This window comes from Mytilus trossulus, chromosome 13 (genome assembly GCF_036588685.1).
Source record: "Mytilus trossulus isolate FHL-02 chromosome 13, PNRI_Mtr1.1.1.hap1, whole genome shotgun sequence".
In the NCBI taxonomy this organism is placed as follows: domain Eukaryota; kingdom Metazoa; phylum Mollusca; class Bivalvia; order Mytilida; family Mytilidae; genus Mytilus; species Mytilus trossulus.
In genome coordinates, this window is record NC_086385.1 from 27,750,751 (window position 1) to 27,772,565 (window position 21,815).

At 30.9% G+C, this 21,815-nt stretch overlaps 1 protein-coding gene and 1 long non-coding RNA gene across 2 annotated transcripts; both read right to left on the minus strand.

The window, feature by feature from the left end:
• Positions 1 to 644: 644 nt before the first annotated feature.
• On the minus strand, positions 645 to 17,063 carry LOC134695511 (fibrinogen C domain-containing protein 1-like). Its single transcript, XM_063556789.1, has 5 exons — positions 16,686 to 17,063; positions 12,327 to 12,451; positions 10,481 to 10,577; positions 10,024 to 10,188; positions 645 to 1,003 (listed from the first exon to the last, which is right to left on the minus strand). Exons 1-5 carry the CDS (start codon positions 16,921 to 16,923, stop codon positions 756 to 758), a joined length of 873 nt encoding a protein of 290 aa, XP_063412859.1. The 5' UTR covers positions 16,924 to 17,063; the 3' UTR covers positions 645 to 755.
• LOC134695513 (uncharacterized) lies at positions 5,421 to 7,389 on the minus strand. The gene is made up of 3 exons (XR_010102781.1): positions 7,301 to 7,389; positions 6,695 to 6,766; positions 5,421 to 5,728 (listed from the first exon to the last, which is right to left on the minus strand). It is a non-coding gene; the product is annotated as an uncharacterized LOC134695513 (long non-coding RNA).
• Positions 17,064 to 21,815: the final 4,752 nt, after the last annotated feature.

Sequence of the window (21,815 nt, forward strand, 5' to 3'; positions counted from 1 at the left end):
TAGAGATGTAAACAGAAAACAGTGTGTAGTTGATATTAATAACAAAATGCTTTTTAAAAATGAAATTGTGAAAATTGTTTGTTACTATGATTCTTTCACAGGTCTGATCTTCTATAGATTTTACTGATAACCAATGAAGTACATTTTGTACTTGTTTGGCTTTACAACTATTTTGATCTGAGCGTCACTGATGAGTCTAATGTAGACGAAACGCGCGTCTAGCGTAATAAGTTATAAACCTGTTACCTTTGATAACTATTGCCTCTAAGAATACCCAGTAAACAAAGTCCTAGTATCTGAATTATAATTAAAAAATAAAGCACACAATTTATGTTTGTACAAACAGTACCCCAAAATTAAAGTGTGTTCATGAAGTACCACTATTGGAAAATAGGATACACTTATCTGTTTGATTGACAAAAATATCACAAGCGACGAACTTTAACACTTACGGTGATGAGAATTAATCAAAATAAACTGAAATCTCATGTACACCAACAAAAGAAAAACATGATGACTCGACATTGCTCTAGACAATGCAAAATGTATAGTATACATGTACTCTGGTCTAGGAACTGCTAAATGTTTTTGTAAAACAAGATTAAGAGGGATATATAGTACTCTTATGATTTATTATTCTATTTTGTTTATTGGAAACAAGAGAAAATAAATATATATCCATCCAATAACTAGAAGCATTATTTGTTTTTTATGGCAATTCGTAATCTGCGTCAGTTATGCCATATGATATCATATCAACGACGACGTCGAATCATCATTTGTGTCTTCTTGAGGGAATAATAGTAACCTTTCCAATGCTGCCATTCAATACCATCTGCAAAAGACGTATGTGAACCATTAAGGTACAAGCCATTTAAATTAGAGTTTTGACAGTTTTTATACCACCAAGCACCTTTAAATTGTTTTGGACAATTACTTGAACTGTCTCTATCTAGTGTTGAAAAAGGCTGACCATTGTGGGAACCAGTGTCCAACGAATTTCCTATAAAAAAAGAAAACAAAGTATAAAACATTACACTTATACGTAATTTTCATATATGATTATAGAATACATGTTTTAAACCTATGTTTTCATACGTATATGCCTGGATACATTATTTCCTATTCATGAGCAGTGTCAATCAGTGAAAATGAAAATAACCTGTTCATACGTATATGCCTGGATGAAATTTCTCCTACCCATGAGCTGTGTCAATCTGTGGAAATGAAAAAAAACCCTGTTCATACATTTATTCCTGGATACAATTTCTTCTACCCATGAGCTGTGGAAATCTGTGGAAATGGGAAAAAAACATGTTCATACGTATATGCCTGCATACAATTTCTCCTTTCCATGAGCTGTCTCAATCTGTGAAAATGAAGAAAAAATGGATGCATAGTCAATAATTCGAAAATTGCGTCATTGGGCATGTATATGAAAAAGTGGTACGAACTCATCAATCGAAAATAGACTGATTTTACAATATCGCAATGTTTCACAAATATGACGACACATGTGATCCAATTGTCATAACCACAATCCCTTTCTTTTCTTCGCAATGACATATACCGAATAACACTGATTATTATAGGACAAACACTTTCTGTTTTCTTATTGGCTTAAAGCATAGTAAATTATTATTGATAACACGTTATATTTACCGCGCTAAAAAATCCAAGAGGTTAATATAAGAGTTGGAAAAGCGTCCGTCGACCATAATATAAATAGTGTAGGGCAACACCAATGACCTCTGTTCAGGACGTCAAGAAAAGTCCAAGGTTTTTTTTTCATATTTTCGGTGGTTTTTTTTCTCTTTTTTTCTTTTTTGTGTATTTCTTTTGAGTTTACTTTAACGAGTACTTTAACTAAACAAGTTCAAAAACATAACTATGCTATGTTAAATATAAAAACAGGGAGCAGTTTTGAAAATATCTTTGGCAAATATTAAAAAGATGGGTAAAGATAAAAAGTCATATAATAAAACAATTGTTAACTTTTGATCTCAGTTTTTACAAAGATTTATCAACGCCAGAAATATGATATTCACACTCGACCATTGACGTCGGTAAATATCACATCTCTAAATTTGATAAATCATAATATCAACCTTATCAAAAGTAATTAATTGTATATTATAAATATTCATCAATATATAAACAAATCGACATATGCTACATCTAGGGCATGATATGACAACCCTGTTGATGCATCTGGAATTGTCAGCAAAGGGATATGTGTCATTGCGTCTAATCTCAGATCAAAGTTATTCGTTCATTGTGTGTTAATTTACTTTTTTTTGATTGAGTTAAGCCTTTAAATTGATATTTTATCGTGTAGTTTTTCTATGTTGTGATGTTATGCCATTGTTTCAGAAAAAAGGGAGAAGGTTTGGTACCATTAAAACGTTTAATCCTGGTGCAAATGTTTGCACCTGTCCTAAGTCAGGAATCTAATGTACCATATCCAACTAAGTCAGACATCACGTGACTTTTGTGACGTATAATAGCCGCCATTTTGTATTATATTTCCCCATATAAAATGCATATATGCTTCAATAAAGTTTAATTTTCTCATAAACCTGATCCGTTTTCTTACTTTTGCAAATCAATCCTTGATATTCAAACATATTTCTATCAAACAATGTTGGTCCTAACAGTTTAATTTTTGATTAATTTCGGTCAAATCGGAATCGTAAAACATGCACTTTTTCTCGTCATTTCTCCGTTGACTCAACGCTAAATTACCGATACCCATGTCTACTTTTACAACAAATAAAGAAATTCTGTAAATAAAACACACACTTTGCAAATCGATTCAGTATATTCAAACATAAAGCTGGCGGGGAAAACTACTTAAAACAGTTTAATTTCAGGGCAAATTCGGTCAAACATCGATTTAAAAAAGGGAATTTTCAGAAATTTTTCAAAATGGCGGCTGATGTATCATATGGAAATGTTGCATCAAATCAATGATTTCTATAGTAAGACTTTCTTAGATTATATTTACTTTTTCATAAAGAATCTCTGATGTTTCTGTCATTTTCCTTTAGTGATATTTCGATATCATTGATTTCAAAATTTCTTAATAAAAAAAAATATTTTAAGTGTGACACGGGAACATTTATTTTGACAGATATTCATCCAGGAGATACTGTTACCAGAAAATAGTTTACAATATCTATAAGAAAACAAATTCTCTTCTTTTTTTAAAGGTGTTTTTCAAGTTTTCTGTATATTTTATATTTCTTTAGAAATATATTTATACATTCTTGTCAGAACAAAAAAATGTTTTCATCCTAAGAGAAAAAAAAAACAATGTCCAATTATAATAGATTAATTTTCTATACCTTTAAAATTTCATTCCTTGACCGAACAGGTGAAATCTAACTTGGGTAATAATGTTACATCATAATATATTGTCAGGTAGACGTGCAAACCAAAAGCAACCAGGTGATATTTAACATCCTGTCAGTGTGTATACATGTATTACCAGAGTTTTAATATTGTGATATACAAAAGTTTTCATAAACATGATAAATGTACAAATAAATATCTTCTCCTTCCAGTGTCAAATCAGAAGAAGTATGTTTCATAATAAACTTTAGGAAAATATGAATATTATGAAAATTTCTTTAAAAAAATACTTTTTGCTTAAAAGGCATTCAAATATTTATATGTTTCTATAATTATTTCAAAGAAATATTCTGATTCAAATTTTAATCTAAATGAATTTCGATCATTGAATATGATTTTATTGTTATTTATTTTTTAATTCAATATTTAAAGTTAAATCCAGGCAATGAATCGGTATAAAGTTTAAATTGTGAAAGAAAAAAAAAGAGTTATTGTATACTTTCCAACAGAGACGTATAATACGATTGGTCTGGTTTTAACAATATTATATACCCGATAATATCTATCGACAGAGTTATCGGTCCTGAATAGGACTGATATAGTTGGGTATGAGTAGTTGTCGTTTGTTTATGTTATTTATAGGTGTTTCTCGTTTTTTATATAGATTATACCGTTGGTTTTCCCGTTTGAATGGTTTCACACTAGTGATTTGGGGTCCCTTTATAGCTTTTTTTTCGGTGTGAGCCGAGACTCAGCATTGAAGGCCGTACGTTGACCTATAATGGTTTACGTTTACAAATTGTTATTTGGATGGAGAGTGTCTCATTGGCACTCATACATTTTTCTATATCTATCAGTCTATTATGTTTAGAATGTATAGCTTTATACACTGTCCTTTGTCTTTTTTATCTTTTGCTCTCTGTCCTGACATTGTCAGTTTGTTTTCAACGGTATATGTGAAAGAATGATAATCCCTTTTTCATGAACACGTACGAGTATTAGCGACTATTTATCATGAATAAAGGGATAATCATAAACTTGAATATTATAAATTGCTTAAGGCTCTAATGATCTCTTGACTGGTTGTTTTCAAGAATAATTATCATTGTCAGTGCAATGTTTTAGCATGGTGGCTTCCTTTTTAGACATATTCATTTATGGATTAGTTTTAGTGGTGTTAGGACTTTCTTATAATTTTGAGGAATGACTGTAACATTTGGTTCTGTCTATGATGAAATATCATCAATAATGTGGTGCACACTCAATAACCCGTGTAGCGGGTTATTTAAAGTGTGCACCACATTTTTCATGTTTCATGCAGAAAAAAATATTACAGTCATTTCTTATAATTTAATTTATAAATCCATTTTAAGGTGGCACCCTACAGATATAGTAATTTTTTTTCCCCCATTGAATTTTTTTTTAAATTTGCATACATATACTATGCAATGGCCTCTATAAAAATTTGAGTTAAAAATAGTATGTCACCAGACTCGTTTCCATGGTAACGGTCGCCAAAGTTGGTATATCACGTGTATGCATAAATACATACCTGATGTAGAAACTCTGGATTTTGTTTAAGCCTTTGAAAGTATTTTGAAAGGTTTGTTTTACAATTATTACAAAATTATTATTTAAAATGAAAATAAAACACAAATAATGGCAGTTTTATTCATTTTAATTGATTTCGGCTACAATTTCATCAACACTGCACCACCAAAAAAAACACAGATTTTGTTAAAAATTTCTATTTTTCTTAAATTTCCAAAAAAATGGTCCAATGAATATTTTTTTTAATTTGACATAAGATGGTCATTACAATGAGCTTTGAAAAGAAATTAAAAAAAATATGGGTCACCAGACTATTTTTTGCCCCAAAAACGTTTTTGTGACCCCTAACGAAACAGTGATCAACAGCAGTTTTTTGTATATCATTCATCATCGGTGACCAAACTTCACCAAAGTGTGACATATGTTGTCACATTCTTTGTTAAACTAACACAGAATAATACAGTTTCACAAGGCAATGAAATGAGAACATTTATTTTGTTTCTATGCATCAATAATCAAGCAAACATATAACTGTTATATTTACAAATATGTAAATAGTTTACTCCTCTGATTCAGTCAAGTATTGATTGATAGTCATAGCATTATTAGAGTTCACTTTGTTCTCAGTCAAAATTGTCAATCCTTCCATATTGAATAGTACATGTTGCTCCCAGTCAGATATATCATATTACTAATAGTGGCAATTCTTTTCTTTTAAAATCTTTGTTTTCTGGTTATCTGTTTCCCTCCCTAATTTCTTATTCATACTTTCCCAAACTATCTGAGTAAACTTTCCTGGGGAATATTCTGATGCTGCATTTACCTGAAATATAAATTATTTGTAATGAAAAGGTGTAATATATACAAATAAACTACTAAATCAATATATTATTTCAGTGAGTGCAAAATTAATCCAATCATGCATTACAACATCAATTTAAAAAGATTGTATTATACCTGACTAACAAAGGTACTCCTTAAGCTTTTTATAATATGATATATGGCCAGGTTTTTGAAGTGATTGCAATAATTAGGTCAGCTGATGGGTATGCATTTTATATTGCTTCTGCATATGATGGACATCCTTTTGAGTGGTTTTTGTTTTGTGTACAATGACACTTTGGCATGCAATAATTGACAATATATATGCTATAGGCAGCATTATAGTGTCCAATGCAAATTCAAGGTCTACATGTATATTTAATAGGTGTGACCTTTACTGTCTACCTTAAATCAATACAGTTGAACTGTTCTTTTTGGTATAAATTTGCATATATGCAGCATGCGACCAAGTTTGTGATAAACATAAGTTATCTACATCACAAAGTTATCTTCATTGTCATAATTGTGGCACATAAGAACCAGTGGCAGTCTTGACTATATACTTTGTATTTAAGATATAAAATACAGTACAAATCAATAGTGTAAAATGTGATCACTGTGACCTTCTTTTGTCTGGAAGCTGAGTTACTAACTGAGACTCTGAGAGTATATATAAGTTTGCATGATCTGACACCTTTTAGTTGCTGAGATATACATTTGTTGTATATGAAATTGGATTTTTAATGTTACCAAAGTCAGTGAAGTGGAAAATGTAGGTCAGTGAGATCTGTGTACAAATTTACATGATCCTACATTTTATAGTTGAGTGGACTAAATATATTGTCCAAACAAAAAAAGGTTGTAAATGCCTGAAAAACACCATTATCAGATTAAAAAGTCTCAAATGAAACCTAAGTTTTTTCTCAAAGGTAACTACATGTAATTATCCTAAAATGTATGTATTTACCATTGACAGCTATCCTTCATTTTTCTGAAAAACTGCTGCTAATAACCTGCTGTTAAATGATGACAATGAGACCTACAATTGATAACAAATATAACAAAAATTAAATAAACAAATGTATATATAATATATATATAAATGAAAGTGCATGCAGTGTTCAAATACTATAGCTAAAACATATTCATTTAAAATTAACTGGAAACTCAGGCTGTTAACAATGAAATTTGTAATATTAGTATGTATAAAGGCTTTCAAAACCAAATAGGTTACCTTAAATTTGTTGAAATTATACATTAATCTGTTAATATAGATTTCATTTAATAAATTTGAATGTAATAATTCTAGTTCAATATTTTTGTTGAAATACATTCTGTCATGTTCTATACATGAAAGTCTTCAAGTATATATAACAATGCTTTACCACAAAATTGTTTTCGAAATATTGACCCTAAACTTGAAATTATTACCAAGATCTGTTAATTCACTTTTATGACTGCTTACATGTAAGTGCAAATATAAATATAATTATGGTCCTCATTATACTTTATATCTACTTATCAAAAAAATACTTTGAAATTACACATGTATATGACTAAAGGTTTTAATTACCTTCCAATTATTCATTAAATTAACCATGTTTAAAACTGTTTCTTCTTTTGCTGAGTTTTGAATTTATTTACAGGATTCTTTTGCAACTGCCGATATTTTCTTTCCAGTTTCATTCTCCTTTTTCTTTAAGTATGTCTGATGAATTCACAAAAAGTACATTCAATCCATTAAGGAAATTGTTGAAATGTGTGGCACAAATTCCTGCATGTATCATTCCTGAAAAATATGATATGAAATGTCAGTTTGCATCTGTATTGGTTAATTAGACAAACTATAAACTATTCAGACTTGAGTTCATAATTTTATTTGGGATATTCAATTATTTTTTCAATTTATATTTATATAATATGATTGTGAATTCATGTTTACTTTTATTCTTATACATATACAATGTAGATCACAGACTCATATTCATTTCTAATAATGTGGAATGAGGGTGGGTGCCCCCCTTCTTAATTTTCTTTTTTGCTTTTATAGATTATCCTGCATACACATCATTCTAGGTGTTTTTAAATTACTACATATGTAAGGTATGACTATCAGACCACTTGGTCTCTGATCACATGCAAAAGATGACTTAATATGAAAATTCTGATTATAAAATAAAGAAAACTAATAATATTTTAAGTTTGTAAAACATTATTTTTGTGAATGAATCATTGTGATTGCATTTGTTTACTTTTTCAATTCTAATTTTATTTATGGTTATATAATTGCTACCAAATAAGTATTTACAAATTAATCCTCCCCTTTTGAATGCAAAACTAAAAAGCCCCTTATGTATAGATGTCTTTGTGTTCATTGCAAAAATGATAAATAACTTCCAGGGGCAAAATTCCAGAAAAATTACTAAGTTCAGCTTCATAAAAAATTTGGGCAGCACTTCCCCTCAAAATAAAGCTTTTTACCCTCAAACCACATAAACCCCAGACCATAATAGAGGGGTATTGAAGAAAGAAAAAGAGAGGTGTGGGGCAGGTTCATTTATTCAAGACATGAAACCATACACCTTCTCCACCCAGTAAAATGTTTAAAGAGAATATATAATAAGGAGAAAATTGAACTCTTACCATGTACAGCTTTTGAATTGATAACAAATTCACCAGTCCCATGTTTTCTCTCGTTTCTACACTGTTAAACGTGTATGATATGCAGGTTACATGCACTGCAGCTACAACGATATGGTATGGACAAAATGCCCTCCTGGTTCAAGCTTTGAAGTTCGTATTTCCGTTCACAGACAGTATCCGCAGGGGATTTACTCTTAACGAACATATTCTGTTGTAGGTGATCAGCCAGAGCTAGCCGTCGACCTTCTTTCCAGGTTTCGTCATACGAAAGATCACTGTGATCGGATGCCGAATTAATCCAACTTCCAGTTCCGAAAACTTATATCATATGACCTGATAAGTTGAGAATCATTCAATACTGTGTGAACTTTCAGGCTGAAGCTATTCATATTCTTTATTTTAAAAGAACGCATGTATTTATCCTTTATGATAAACCTTCCTTTCTTCTGAGCGATGAGCTGTAACTTAGAAGTTGTTTACACACGTTGTCAACAGACGACATCGGAACTGTTACCGTGACCTATATATACAGGCGATATATCCTAATTTTTTAACGGGAACCAGTTTTACATCAATAAAACGTTGTTATCTCCCTTAGTGTCGGGAGCTTCCTTAAACCTGAGTAAATTATGAAAAAAACATTTATCACGTCATGGTCACATGATAAAATTGTGTCTGTAAGCTGATAAACAAAACGACGTCAGCCAATCAGAAGACGCGTTACATCCCAATTTAAATTATGAGATATTGTATTATAAAATTTAGACGACACAACATAAGTGAAATGGTGAGAAATGTATACCAATTGTTAGTATGAATGTTAATCGTGTAACATTTAAGCACAGATTTATCTTTTTGTTTATTTGTAGTAAAAATTTAATTTCAAATTTGAGTTACATCTTATTTTACATGCAATATTTAGGTCAGGAATTTTCCTCAGAAACCACTTCAAAGGCAAAGACAATCACGATAAAATATTCAAAAGTTTAACTTAATTCCTGTTTTCAGAATGTTTTCCTAATGATATTGGAAATCATTATTTTCAATTTATGCAGAATCAAGTTATCCTAATATTTAAAAAGTATTATCAGTTTAAAATTTTGATTGTATTTAATTCTAGATACTTTTTTTCATTGCTTTGATATTGTTTATTTCTAAAAGTATTTCTTTCACGGTGGAAAATGTGAGACTTGTTGATTTCCCACCACAACAATCAGATCGAGACGAAACAATGATGTTTATATGCAAATGATAAGATCTGGAATTTAATCTGTTTACTTTTACCTCCAAAGTACATGGAGAAAATAATTCAAGGCAAGAGTCAATAATGTTTCATTTTAAGATGGACTTAGATCAGGTTTATAAATTGTTTGTTGTATGTTCGCACTCCTTGCTCTTCTATTATTTAAGGTAAAATAGTTTACTCAATGACATAAATGTTTACCTTTATAAATAACAGAAATGAGAAAATGAGAAAACTGTTATGCAGACAACTCATCAATTTATTAAGTACAATGATTATTTATTTATAGTCATGGTTGCATGCATGTCAGAAAAAGGCATACCGATTAATTCATATATTGTATTTTTTGGGTATGTTTTGGTGCTTTAACATGTTTAATATTTAAAAAAAAGAACACACAAGGTACCAACCTGCATTCCCGCTGTATCCTCCAACTTGTAGGGTAAATTTTGACTGTACGTCTCCAACATGAAACGTCTTGTACCTCGCATATCTCTGTTCTCCTTCAAGATCCTCCATAAGTATGTACAGTTCATATTCATCTTTTGATGTGATTTCATGGATTTTGGAGTTACCTTAAGGTAAGTGTTAGATTGTCAGAAGTCTCATAATTTAAACAACAATAAGTATAGTAATTACGTTTCATATCAATACCATTCTACTTGTGAAATCACACATTTTAAGTTGTCTGAAATTGAAAACTGTTTAAGTCAAGTTTTCGATTTGCATATTCTCTATGACCAATATTTCATTACTAATGCGGAATGCGCAACGCCAAAATTGATTGACTAAGATGGCATATAACCTATAAAACAATAAAGCCTATTTCATGTAAAGCATGTGAAGTCAGATAATAAGATGGCTTACCTAACCAGAACTCTCCTGTCAGGTCACCGAATCCGTTCTTGTAATCCGTCCAGTTCCGATAGAAGTCAACACTGCCATCTTGCCTCCGCTGAAAAACCTGCAATTGCAGTTGAATTATTTCAGTTAGGTTTTTAAAAATAGCCCGATCATATTGTATCTTTCTTAACTTTTAACATTCTAATGACATTATGTCATTTTTTCTGGAAAGAGCTAACAAGTGAATTGTCAATATTCTCGCTCCTTGGAAATATGTTTCTATCGGTTTGTTTTGGATTCACGAATCTAAACATAACCTATAAGATTATTTTGAACATTTGTTTTAAACTTTGTGATTGGCAAGACACGGATACATTTTTTTTTTTATTTAAAGGATTGACATAGAATATGAATAACAAGCAGAAAAGCAACGTGCTGAATTGTATAGGTGATTTAATAAGAAAAATAACACTATAAACTATACTCAATTCAAACATTGGTGGATTCAGAAATACTAATAAGGGGGACCTACCTTCTACTCTAAGTGGATGCCCATTCCAGTCATCATTTAGTGATTCCCTATGTAATCATCCATTTTTTTTTTGGAATACAAGGAGGACGGGATTCGCCTTTGCCAAAATTCAGTGACGCTATATTGTTGAATTGTCAAACCAGTGATTTACATATATATGAAATTGAGAATGGAAATGGGGAATGTGCCAAAGAGACAACAACCCGACCATAGAAAAGAACAACAACAGAAGGTCACCTACAGGTCTTCAATGTAGCGAGAAATTCCCGCACCCGGAGGCGTCCTTCAACTGGCCCCTAAACAAATATATACTAGTTCAGTGATAATGAACGCCATATTAATTTCCAAATTGTACACAAGAAACTAAAATTAAAATAATACAAGACTAACAAAGGCCAGAGGCTCCTGACTTGGGACAGGCGCAAAAATTCGGCGGGGTTAAACATGTTTGTGAGATCTCTCACATATATATATATATATATTTAGATTCCACCACTAAATCAAGTGTTATAGGATATCCATCCACTCGTGACGGTCAACTTTTCAAACTCAAAATTTAAAACTTCAATATTTAAAATGTTATTGTCAAGAGTGGTTGAATATCGTATTGCACAATATTTGGTGGTGAGATGTTTCTCTAATATCTTTTTATCGATATGCAGGCACACTCGATTAAGAGATACAAGATAAATCATGATCCAAATATAACGAAATTGCATACACAGTAACAAGCTAAATACTTCCTAGATTGGTCTAATATTTACATAGTGTTATTTTCTTATCACAACCTTTGATTTCAAACAGTAACGCGAAATTGTTTTTGAAGGATAAGCAATTAGATGTGTGCATAACCTATAGTTGCCTATAAGGTCTTTGACTAGAAAAATGTTACTTCAATAGGCATGGACGTCTGTTTTGTTATAATAGGAAAATCAGAAAAAAGTAAACACATTTGGAAATGCGTGAAACATATGTCACTTCAGTCGAAAAAAAATAGTATCAAAAGTACCAGGATTAAAGTTTGATACGCCAGACACTCGTTTCGTCTATATAAGGCTCATCAGTGACGCTCAGATCACTTATAAAGCCAAACAAGTACAAAGTTGAAGAGCATTTAGGACCAAAAGTTTCAAAATGTTATACAAAATACGGCTTATGTATTCTTTTCATGGGATAGGAAAATCTTTAGTCTTTCAAAAAAAAATCAAAATGTCCATATAATTGATATTCATGTCAACACCTAAGTGCTGACTACTTGGCCGGTGATACTCTCTAGGATGAAACGTCAAACAGCAGTTGCATCGAACCTGTGGTGTAAAAACAGCTTAAATAACTTACCAACCAACCACCTTCTTCGATGTTCTTTTCACAGTATGTTTCAAATCCCCTTATATCTGAGGGATATATCCGGTATATCCCACTTTTTGACTCTGTGATATCTTCGCAATCCCTTGGATATGTATCTGTAGATGACATTTTACAATTGGTGTTACTTCATATATCTCAAATTTACGTATAAGTATTTGTGCTTGGAACATTTATTTTGTGTTTGGTGTTTTGAGTGGCTCATCAACATTATAATCACCCTCTTCAAACTGAGTTGTTTGTCAGGTGCGTTCGACTGACAAAGTTTTCCAGTTCTATGTCTTTCTGATCACGTCAACTGCCTCCAACTATAACATTTGGTAACAACCGGAAAGACATAAGTGATGAAAGCTGCGTCAACACTCGTTAATCAGTCCATCAATCAATAACCGTATTTCAATCAACAAATACTCGTATCTTTAATAACAGATACTAGCAAATGAAACTATTAGTAGTAGATCGACAGAGAGTACTCATTTCAGAAAAGAGAAATAAAAAACCTTACAAAACCGCTGGTACCAAATTTAAACAGAATAACAAACAACACTAACAATATTCCCGATATACTTACAGATATTTAAATAAAGTAACTAATTTCTCTGAAAAGCTTAAAAGAGGGACGAAAGATATAAAAGGGACAGTCAAACTCATAAATTTAAAACAAACTGACAACGCCATGTCGAAAAATTAAAAAGACAAACAAACAACAGCACACATGACACAACATAGAAAACTAAAGAATAAACAACACGAACCCCACTAAAAAACTAGGGGTGATCTCAGGAGCTCCGGAAGGGTAAGCAGATCCTGCTCCACATGTGGCACCCGTCGCCACTTAACATTCTCATACATATGTCGTTGTTCATGCAAGTACAATCCCGGTAATAAATGATACTCATTACTGTGGATTCATTTATTTTCGTGGGAATCAATTTTCGTGAATTGCTGAAAAATTGCATATTCGTGGATATTTAATTTCGTGGTTTTGCCAATCCATGTTTACAAAACCTATTTCATAAGTGTATTCGATGAACATTTGAATTCGTGGTTCACCTGTATCCACGACACGCACGAAAATTGGTATCCAACGAATAATAATGAATCCACAGTATATAAAACTCGTATAAGAATGATGGAATAGTAAATTTATTACTTTGACTTAGTTGGGATAATCTGCACAGAAATACACAAGATATGTTAAATTACAGTCTACAATTTATTCATAGTGTTTGTTAACTTTTCAAGGAATGAAATACATATGATCATTATAAATCATAAATATATAGTCAACTAACATCAAATCTACTATTTTATTAACCCAAGCAGGGTTCTCACATTCAATAGTAAAGTCGGGTTTCTGAATTTTGTAGGCGAAATCAGTACACGACTAGATTTCGTATGGCCTTGATATAGTAAAAACAATTTTTGTTTATGGCATTTATTACTGATATTTTTTGAAGAATTATCAAAATGCGAGATTATGTATTGGAATTTCGTGAAAACTACCTTCATACATACGGGTAGATATCATAATAGTCGAATTATTCTCATTTATGAGGACCTCTCAATAAATTATGAAATTACAGTACTCTATTCCCATTAGTTCTAAAAAAAAATATGTACTATGAGTTCAAATATTACTTGCTACATAAGTTAACTAAATGTATCTCTTTTCAATTTTTGCTAACTTGTTTCAACAATGAATTTTAAAAAGAAGTGGTGTCAACAAATATTAAAAATGGAGATCTAAACTGTGATATTATTTGCTATGGTCAACTATGGAATTTGGACTTTGTATCTTGTTCTGTTAAATCAATATTTATTAACGTGTATGAATATTACGAATATCAAATCAAAGTTCTAATATCGTATATTCATTGATTCAGGTCTGTTATCGATTAGAGATATCTTTTATATCGATTGAAAATAGTGAGGCTCGTCGTAATATATCAGAAATAAATCATTGATTTATTGATGTTACTTGACTTATCAATATGGCAATTTTATTGTTTACTTGTTTATATTTCATTGGAACGACGTCATTCTGAATATACACTTTTTTTGTTATTTAAGATGGCTAAACATGCAATAGAAGGTTATATATCACAAAAATCAATAATTATTCCATAACAAAAGAGAAGATATATATTGAAAAAGGGATTTGATGTGATTGTCAAAGAGACAATTAATAATAATAATAATAATAATAATAATAATAATAATAATAATAATAATAATAATAATAATAATAATAATAAAAATAATAATACTAATAATAATAATAATAATAATAATAATAATAATAATAATAATAATAATAATAATAATCATAATGCTACTAATATGGTCAGTATAATCTTGATGATAAATTAATTAATTTAGCAAAAAATTGTACAGCAATAAATAGTATACTAAAATCACAGCTTGAATTTTTCTTATACGAATAATCTAGTAAAATATAAAATCTGAATCCAACATTGACCATGTTGACCTGAGTTTACTTATTAGGCGTTTTTGTTTTTTTTTACTTCATATTCAAAAAAAATATTTTTGAATTCACATTTAATACCTTCAACGTAATCTGGTAATTCATTCCAGTTTTTAATACCACTCAAACAAAAAGAAGAAGATTCTACACCTTTGACATTTGGAAATACAAATTTGTGAGCAGTTTTCAATACTGAGGAAAATTCATATCGCATAGTCGCCTTTCAACTCGCTGACAAGAAACATTTATAACTGTCATTATTCAGAACAAAACTATTTACAAAAGGATCATTTAAAAAAAAATTGTATATGTTCCGGAACCATATGGACATGACCATACGCGTATGGTCATATCCATATGGGTTTATACTGATATGGTCGGGGGGATTAACAATATGTTACAGTCTCCTTTTAATACTTCGAAAGTCTTCATACGGAAAGAACGTTCATTAAAAATACGCTATCATATATGTAATTGTATTATTATTTAATTATAAAAAGATTAGCTAAATAAAGATTAGAAGTTTCACATAGTTACAATGTAATTGTTCTTACTTGTCAAAACTATAATAAAAATATTTTAGATCGATTGTCATTACCGATTTGATATTACGAGTGAATGGCAATGTGTCGACTTAAATATTAAATAAATTCCAAAAAATTATTAATGAACTGCTTCTAAAAACGTCACTGGAAACTAACATAGTTTATCTAAGTTGTCTTTTAAATATGGTGTATTGCAATCATGTTACGATATTTGAGAATTATAGAGTTTTTTAAAACACCGTTGACATATCGAAATGGCCCAAGACCTCGGTATCACTGTACGCAGCTACAAAAAAGCTATCTTTTCACACGCATACAAAATTAAGATGTAAATGAAAAGGATCATGGACAACCAAGACTTGGAAATGCAAAAAATCTATGATACCATGTAGAAGTAAATGTCAACTCAAGCATACATGTAAGAATGTAATTAGCGATACAAAACTAACTATGGCATCAATGTTTGATTTGTATACGTAGTATTTGAATTATGAAAATAATACATTGTAATGTCTTCTTTTTCTTCTTTTGTTATAGAAAACCATCAACGTACTCATGTTTACTTTCCGGCGCATGCCTGGTAAATGTTTCAAAATAAATTTATGTGGATATTTCTTTTTTGTAATAAGCCATATTACTTTTTATAGATAAAGTTTTTGTATTATTGAAACTTTTATAATGTAATTTAAAAATAAACCTATATGGTCCAAAAACTCATATGGTCCGGCCCTTTCATAACCTAACGAGTATTTTACTCATATGGTCCGACGCGCATGGTCGTTATTGATGTTGGTAAGCGATACCTCTTATTACACATTGTGCAAAAACAGGTACACATTGTGAAGTTCTAACAAAAATTATTCTCAAAAACAATTAATTGCTCTATATAACATTTTGAAGAAATAGATATGTGATACAAACCGTAAAAAATCGTAATGTGTTTAATTCATTCTTTCACATTGCCAATTTTCATGCGAATTTCTGAATTTTGATGAACTAAGGGAATACACATTTTTGCTGCCTTAAGATCCGTTCACACATGCAACAATTTGTTGAGATAGGTCATAAAAATTCCTCCCAAAAAGTAAAAGCAAAAGTAAGGCTCAGCTAGAGACGTAATTGCGATAAATTAACAAGATTAAGATAATTACAATATTGTTTTCATTGCAAATAATGGTGACAATTATATTCACTTGATGACATATTGATGACATTGATCATTCAATTCTTTAATAAAATAAACTTCATTGAAGTTCTAAACTTTTAGCATACTGAAATACTAAATCTATTCAAAATTACCTGTCATAATTTTAGACGATATATCCGATTTTAGTTTGGAAAATTTCTCCATAACTACCCTTTCCATAGTTTTATTTATGTAGGTCTTTATTGCCTTATTCAGGTTTTTGGTATCCAGCTTAGCAACCAATGGAACATCATCGTTACTAATAAGTGGCATCTCAACTTCCGTATCTGGATTTTTATTTAAAGCTAATCCATGCCCAAGTAGTCCAAAACAAAGTATAAATGCAATCATAATGTATATTACTGTACAATTACAGAACTCCTATGTACATAAATACAATAATTAAACAGAAATGTCAGAACATACTAATTCACAACATAGTTAGAACCATCTGTAGAGAACCATTAGCACACGCATACACAACATTTTAACGAGAATTGTAATTAAAATGCAGGTTGTTTTATACAATAAAGTTTATCACTCAGTTTGGCAATAACAACATCGTATCAAAATAAAAGATTATCGGTTATCTCTAGAAACCATTGCCATGACCAGAACAAAAGTTAATTATTTAATTAGATAGTCTGACGCTTTCCATTTTCATCTGGCTTGCAGTATCAAATGATTGTTTTCCTTAACACGTTAATTGCCAGCACAGAGTGTTTTTTTAAGATACACCCTGAACCTGTTTACAATATAATCAACGTATTTACGGAGTATCAGACAAACAAAAATTCTGTTGTCACTATTCTTTAAAAGTTAGAAAACTTAAAAAAATATTTTGCATTATTTAAGAAATGAAAGTCATTATTAAGTACAGTAAAGGGAAGGGTGTGAACTGTCAACATCGCTTAGAATGCTTAGTTTACAAGATTATGCGCATAGTATATAATTTAAACCAACTCATTTCGCGACGATTTTTTAATGTTGTTTATGCGAATTTCGTGATTAGAACAGTAAAACAAATATAAATATTAAATCCTCTTGGGTTTCTGCAAAATAGAATAGAAATGAATAAATGAAAGAAAAAAAAATTGTATGAAAATAAGACGGTTCACCAGACCAAAACTTTGATAGTGACAAAAAATATTGATATTGTTTTGCACAAAAAATCAATAATTCACTGTTTTAAAACATCTGATCTCCAAATACCACGACTGGATGTGTCTCCTTGATAACATTCTCCTGTCAAGCACGCATACTTATCTCTCCGATTTAACACTTGATAAGATAAACACCACCAGAAAGAGGAAATTATATGAAATGATTTGTCAATTTACAGAACTTAAAACTTTTCTGATCTACAACAAAGGGAAGCGAATTGAAAATTAGATACAACGTATCAAGACAATAGTTATATCAAAGATGGACTTTTTTTGTCATAAGGGGTATAAAAGGGCAACTTTTAGTATTTAAAAAAGAAGACAATAGTTATATCAAAGATGGACTTTTAGTTACTCCAAATGTGTCGATATCAAACAGAAGTTTGACTTTTGATTAAATTTGATCCTCAAAAGAGTACCTTTTTCATAAAAAAAAATAACAATTTTATATTTAGAAACAAAATATTGATAAAATTTGAACAAAAGAATTGCATGGTAGGCAAGATTTCCATATGCATGGCACCTCTTTTTTGTTGATGAAATATGCAGGGAGAAACTATGTTTGGGTAACACAGCAAGTTCAAAGCAATTCTTGACATAAAAGAGACCTTAATTTTTAGCTTTCTAGAGTGTTGAATTTTAAGAAAGTCACCAGAATGCAGCCGTTTTGTACTTCTGCACGTCTTAAGGGGTCAAGTCATATCACAAATGCAAACCTAATATCTTAGTCAATTAATAATGTTCCCTGCTTCAATATTCTCCTATATCCTCTTCAGTGGTCTATCCTGTAGTATAATGTGTGTACTGTTTTTGTTTACCTGTTTTAATGTGTTCAGGAATTAACCCTCAATGAAGCATTTGAATTAAGTTTCTTTTGCGTAATCACCTGTCCAATGGCAAGTTTTTAATATATTGTTGCATCTGAATAATCTTAACTGGGGTCTCCTTGAATATGGTGATTAATTTTACTTTAAACGCCTTGTTGTTTGTTCAACGTGTTCAAGGCCTTTTATTGCTGAGTATGCGGTAGGGTCTTTGCTAATTATTGAAGACAGTACAGTGACCTGTAGTTGTTTACTTCTGAGTAAACTGGTTTCTTATGAAGAGTCAAAGTCAAAGTGTGCAAAAGCTTGTATTTAAATCGAGCAATGCTTGGTTGCAAAATGAGCAGAAGTGTTAGATCGTCCTATATTACAGCTTATTGGTGTAATAACGAAGGGACAATTGACACTGACAATTTCGATTTATCTCCTCATCCAGGACAAATTGTACAAATGTATATCCGTAGTATTATTGTAAATGGAAAAACACAGACACGTTTTTTAGCAAAAGTCAATTGGTACAAGAATTTACCTGCTTCTGTACAGCACTATTATGGTAAACCGATTAAAATACGGTCTTCAGACTTATTTGTTCAAGAAGGGCCTGCATTATTTATACCAGTCCACAGAATTAAATGTAGGTTTGTTCATTCGAAAGCAAAATTTTACTGCAGAAATGTAATAATTGTTGCACCAAGAGAGCGTCATATTTTATAAATCTGGATCCAGTTATAAGGATACAATCTGTAATCATATTGTTTTACTTCGTACAAAAAAATACAACTATTAAAAAATTGATTATTTGACAACGTCAAAATTACAATATTTTCTTGTCATGATTCCTTTATTTAATTTCATGAATGTGTCATGACTTTGTATGTGTTTTTTAAAAGAAGTACTTTCTATGGAGTGTATTTGATCATTGTAGATATTTATGATGTTATGAGTATTCTTTTTGTATTTGGTATTAAGATGTGTCTTAATGTAGTGTGTTATACTAAACTTACATGCCAGTACTTGCTTTGAAACAGTAAAATGTAAACACATTAAACATTAAGTTTATTATAAAATAAACAATTTCGTTACAATTATTGTTGTTATTTATATACCACTGCTAATTATTTATGTTTGCTTAACAAATTGCAAAAAAGGTTGAGTTCATTTATGGTTCTAATAACCAGGTGTGATACATGTACATGTATCATCGAATCATACAAAATTTTCATAAACTATTTGGTCACTGCAGATCATTCCTTAGCGAAAATCTTTCAAATATATAAAGATGTGTAAATTTTATCACAAAACATAGTATCGCAAAAAGGTCAAATGTTTTCTCAACAGTTTAAGACAGTGAAGTAGATATATACTCTTTCAGCGAAACATCATGTAGACAATAGTAGTAGTGAATTCTGCTGAGATTGGTTTATAGACACGACTATTTACAAAAGGAATACAGAGTGAATCAGTCATGTTCCTTGTTATATATTTCAACATGCACACAGTGCCACGTTTGTATGTCATCCCATATAAATGAAAACAAAATGTGGGGTATAATGTTCTTGTCCTCTGTATTTACACAATGTTACATGTACAAAAAGTTACCGATTACTTCCCGCTCAGGTTTTACATTCAGTTTACAGTTTGGGGGAAGGGGGGGGGGTGCAGGGGTGCCTACATAGTTTACCTATACCTTTTGACGTGCATTAAATGTCACAGATAGTCTGTCCTATACATTTTGACATTCAAAAAATATCCAAGATTATCTGTTCTATATCTTTTGACACGCACAATGTGAAAGGTTGTCTGTTCTATACCTTTTAACATGCCTAAAATTTCACAGAAAGTCTTTCCTACACATTTTGACATACCACAAAATGTCAAAGGTTATCTGTCCTATACCTTTTGACTTGCATAAAATGTCAAAGGTTGTCTGTTCTATACCTTTTGATATGCACAAAATGTCAAAGGTTGTCTGTCCTATACCTTATGATATGCACAAAATGTCAAAGGTTGTCTGTCCTATACCTTTTGACTTGCACAAAATGTCAGAGGTTGTCAGTTCTATACCTTTGATATGCACAAAATGTCAAAGGTTGTCTGTTCTTTACCTTTTGACTTGCACAAAATGTCAAAGGTTGTCTGTTCTATACCCTTTGACTTGCATAAAATGTCAAATGTTGTCTGTTTTATACCTTTTGATAAGCACAAAATGTCAAAGGTTGTCTGTTCTATACCTTTTGATATACACAAAATGTCAAAGGTTTTCTGTCGATTACATTTCAAGGTTCACGAAATGTCAAAGATGGTCTTTTGTATACATTTCAACATATCAAAATGTCAAAGATGGTATTTTGTCAATAAAAAGGCGACGAAATAGTATCTGTAGAAGAAGGTAGTCTTTTGATTGTATTTCATTATATCCAAAAGTCAATCAAAAGATGATTTTTCATGCAGTGTGTTTTGTCGACAACTGCTGTCGTTCTTTCGTTTTTGCAATGTTAGTATGATATATATATATATATACTAGAACACACCCGTGATATCGCGGGTCCGTGACTGAATTAAAGTATATAACTTTGCGCAAGCCTTATTTTAGTATTAGTATTGTCATCTGATAAAGTCATGCCGATTATAAGATACACAGTTTTCTCTGTTTTCAAATCTTTCTGTTTGAACCCGTCGAACTGGAACTTATCAATTATTGGTAATATTAATTATTTGGAAAACAAAAGGTCCTGGATTTGAGTATTGTTTAATCAACAGCATTGTCTTATATTAGTTATAAATAAAGTTGAATTCTTTGATTCGCTGTTTTACGTCATGCGCGCTAACAAATTGAAAACTGTACCGTCCTATACGCCTTATTTTTAGTCCAGATGTTTAGTATTCGTATTGTTATCTTAGAAAGTCTTACTGATTAAAATACTACAATTTAGTAGTGTCAATCCTGTCATTATGACCCGTGTGTATAGCATATTAATCCTGAATACACCGTTTGGTGGTGCGCTGTCAGATGCGGAACGTACAGATAAGGTAATAGGTAACAGGTGAATATACTATTGGTATCGGTATCGGACTCGATCCGGAACTTCTCAATTATTGGCAATATTAATTACTTGGAAAACAAAAGGGCATGGAGTGGTATAATTTTTAATCTACACCTTTGTACTATATTAGTTATATATAAAGTTGAATTCTTTGATTCGTCGTTTTTACGTGATGACGGCTGACAAATTGGACCTCGTAATTTTAGTATTAT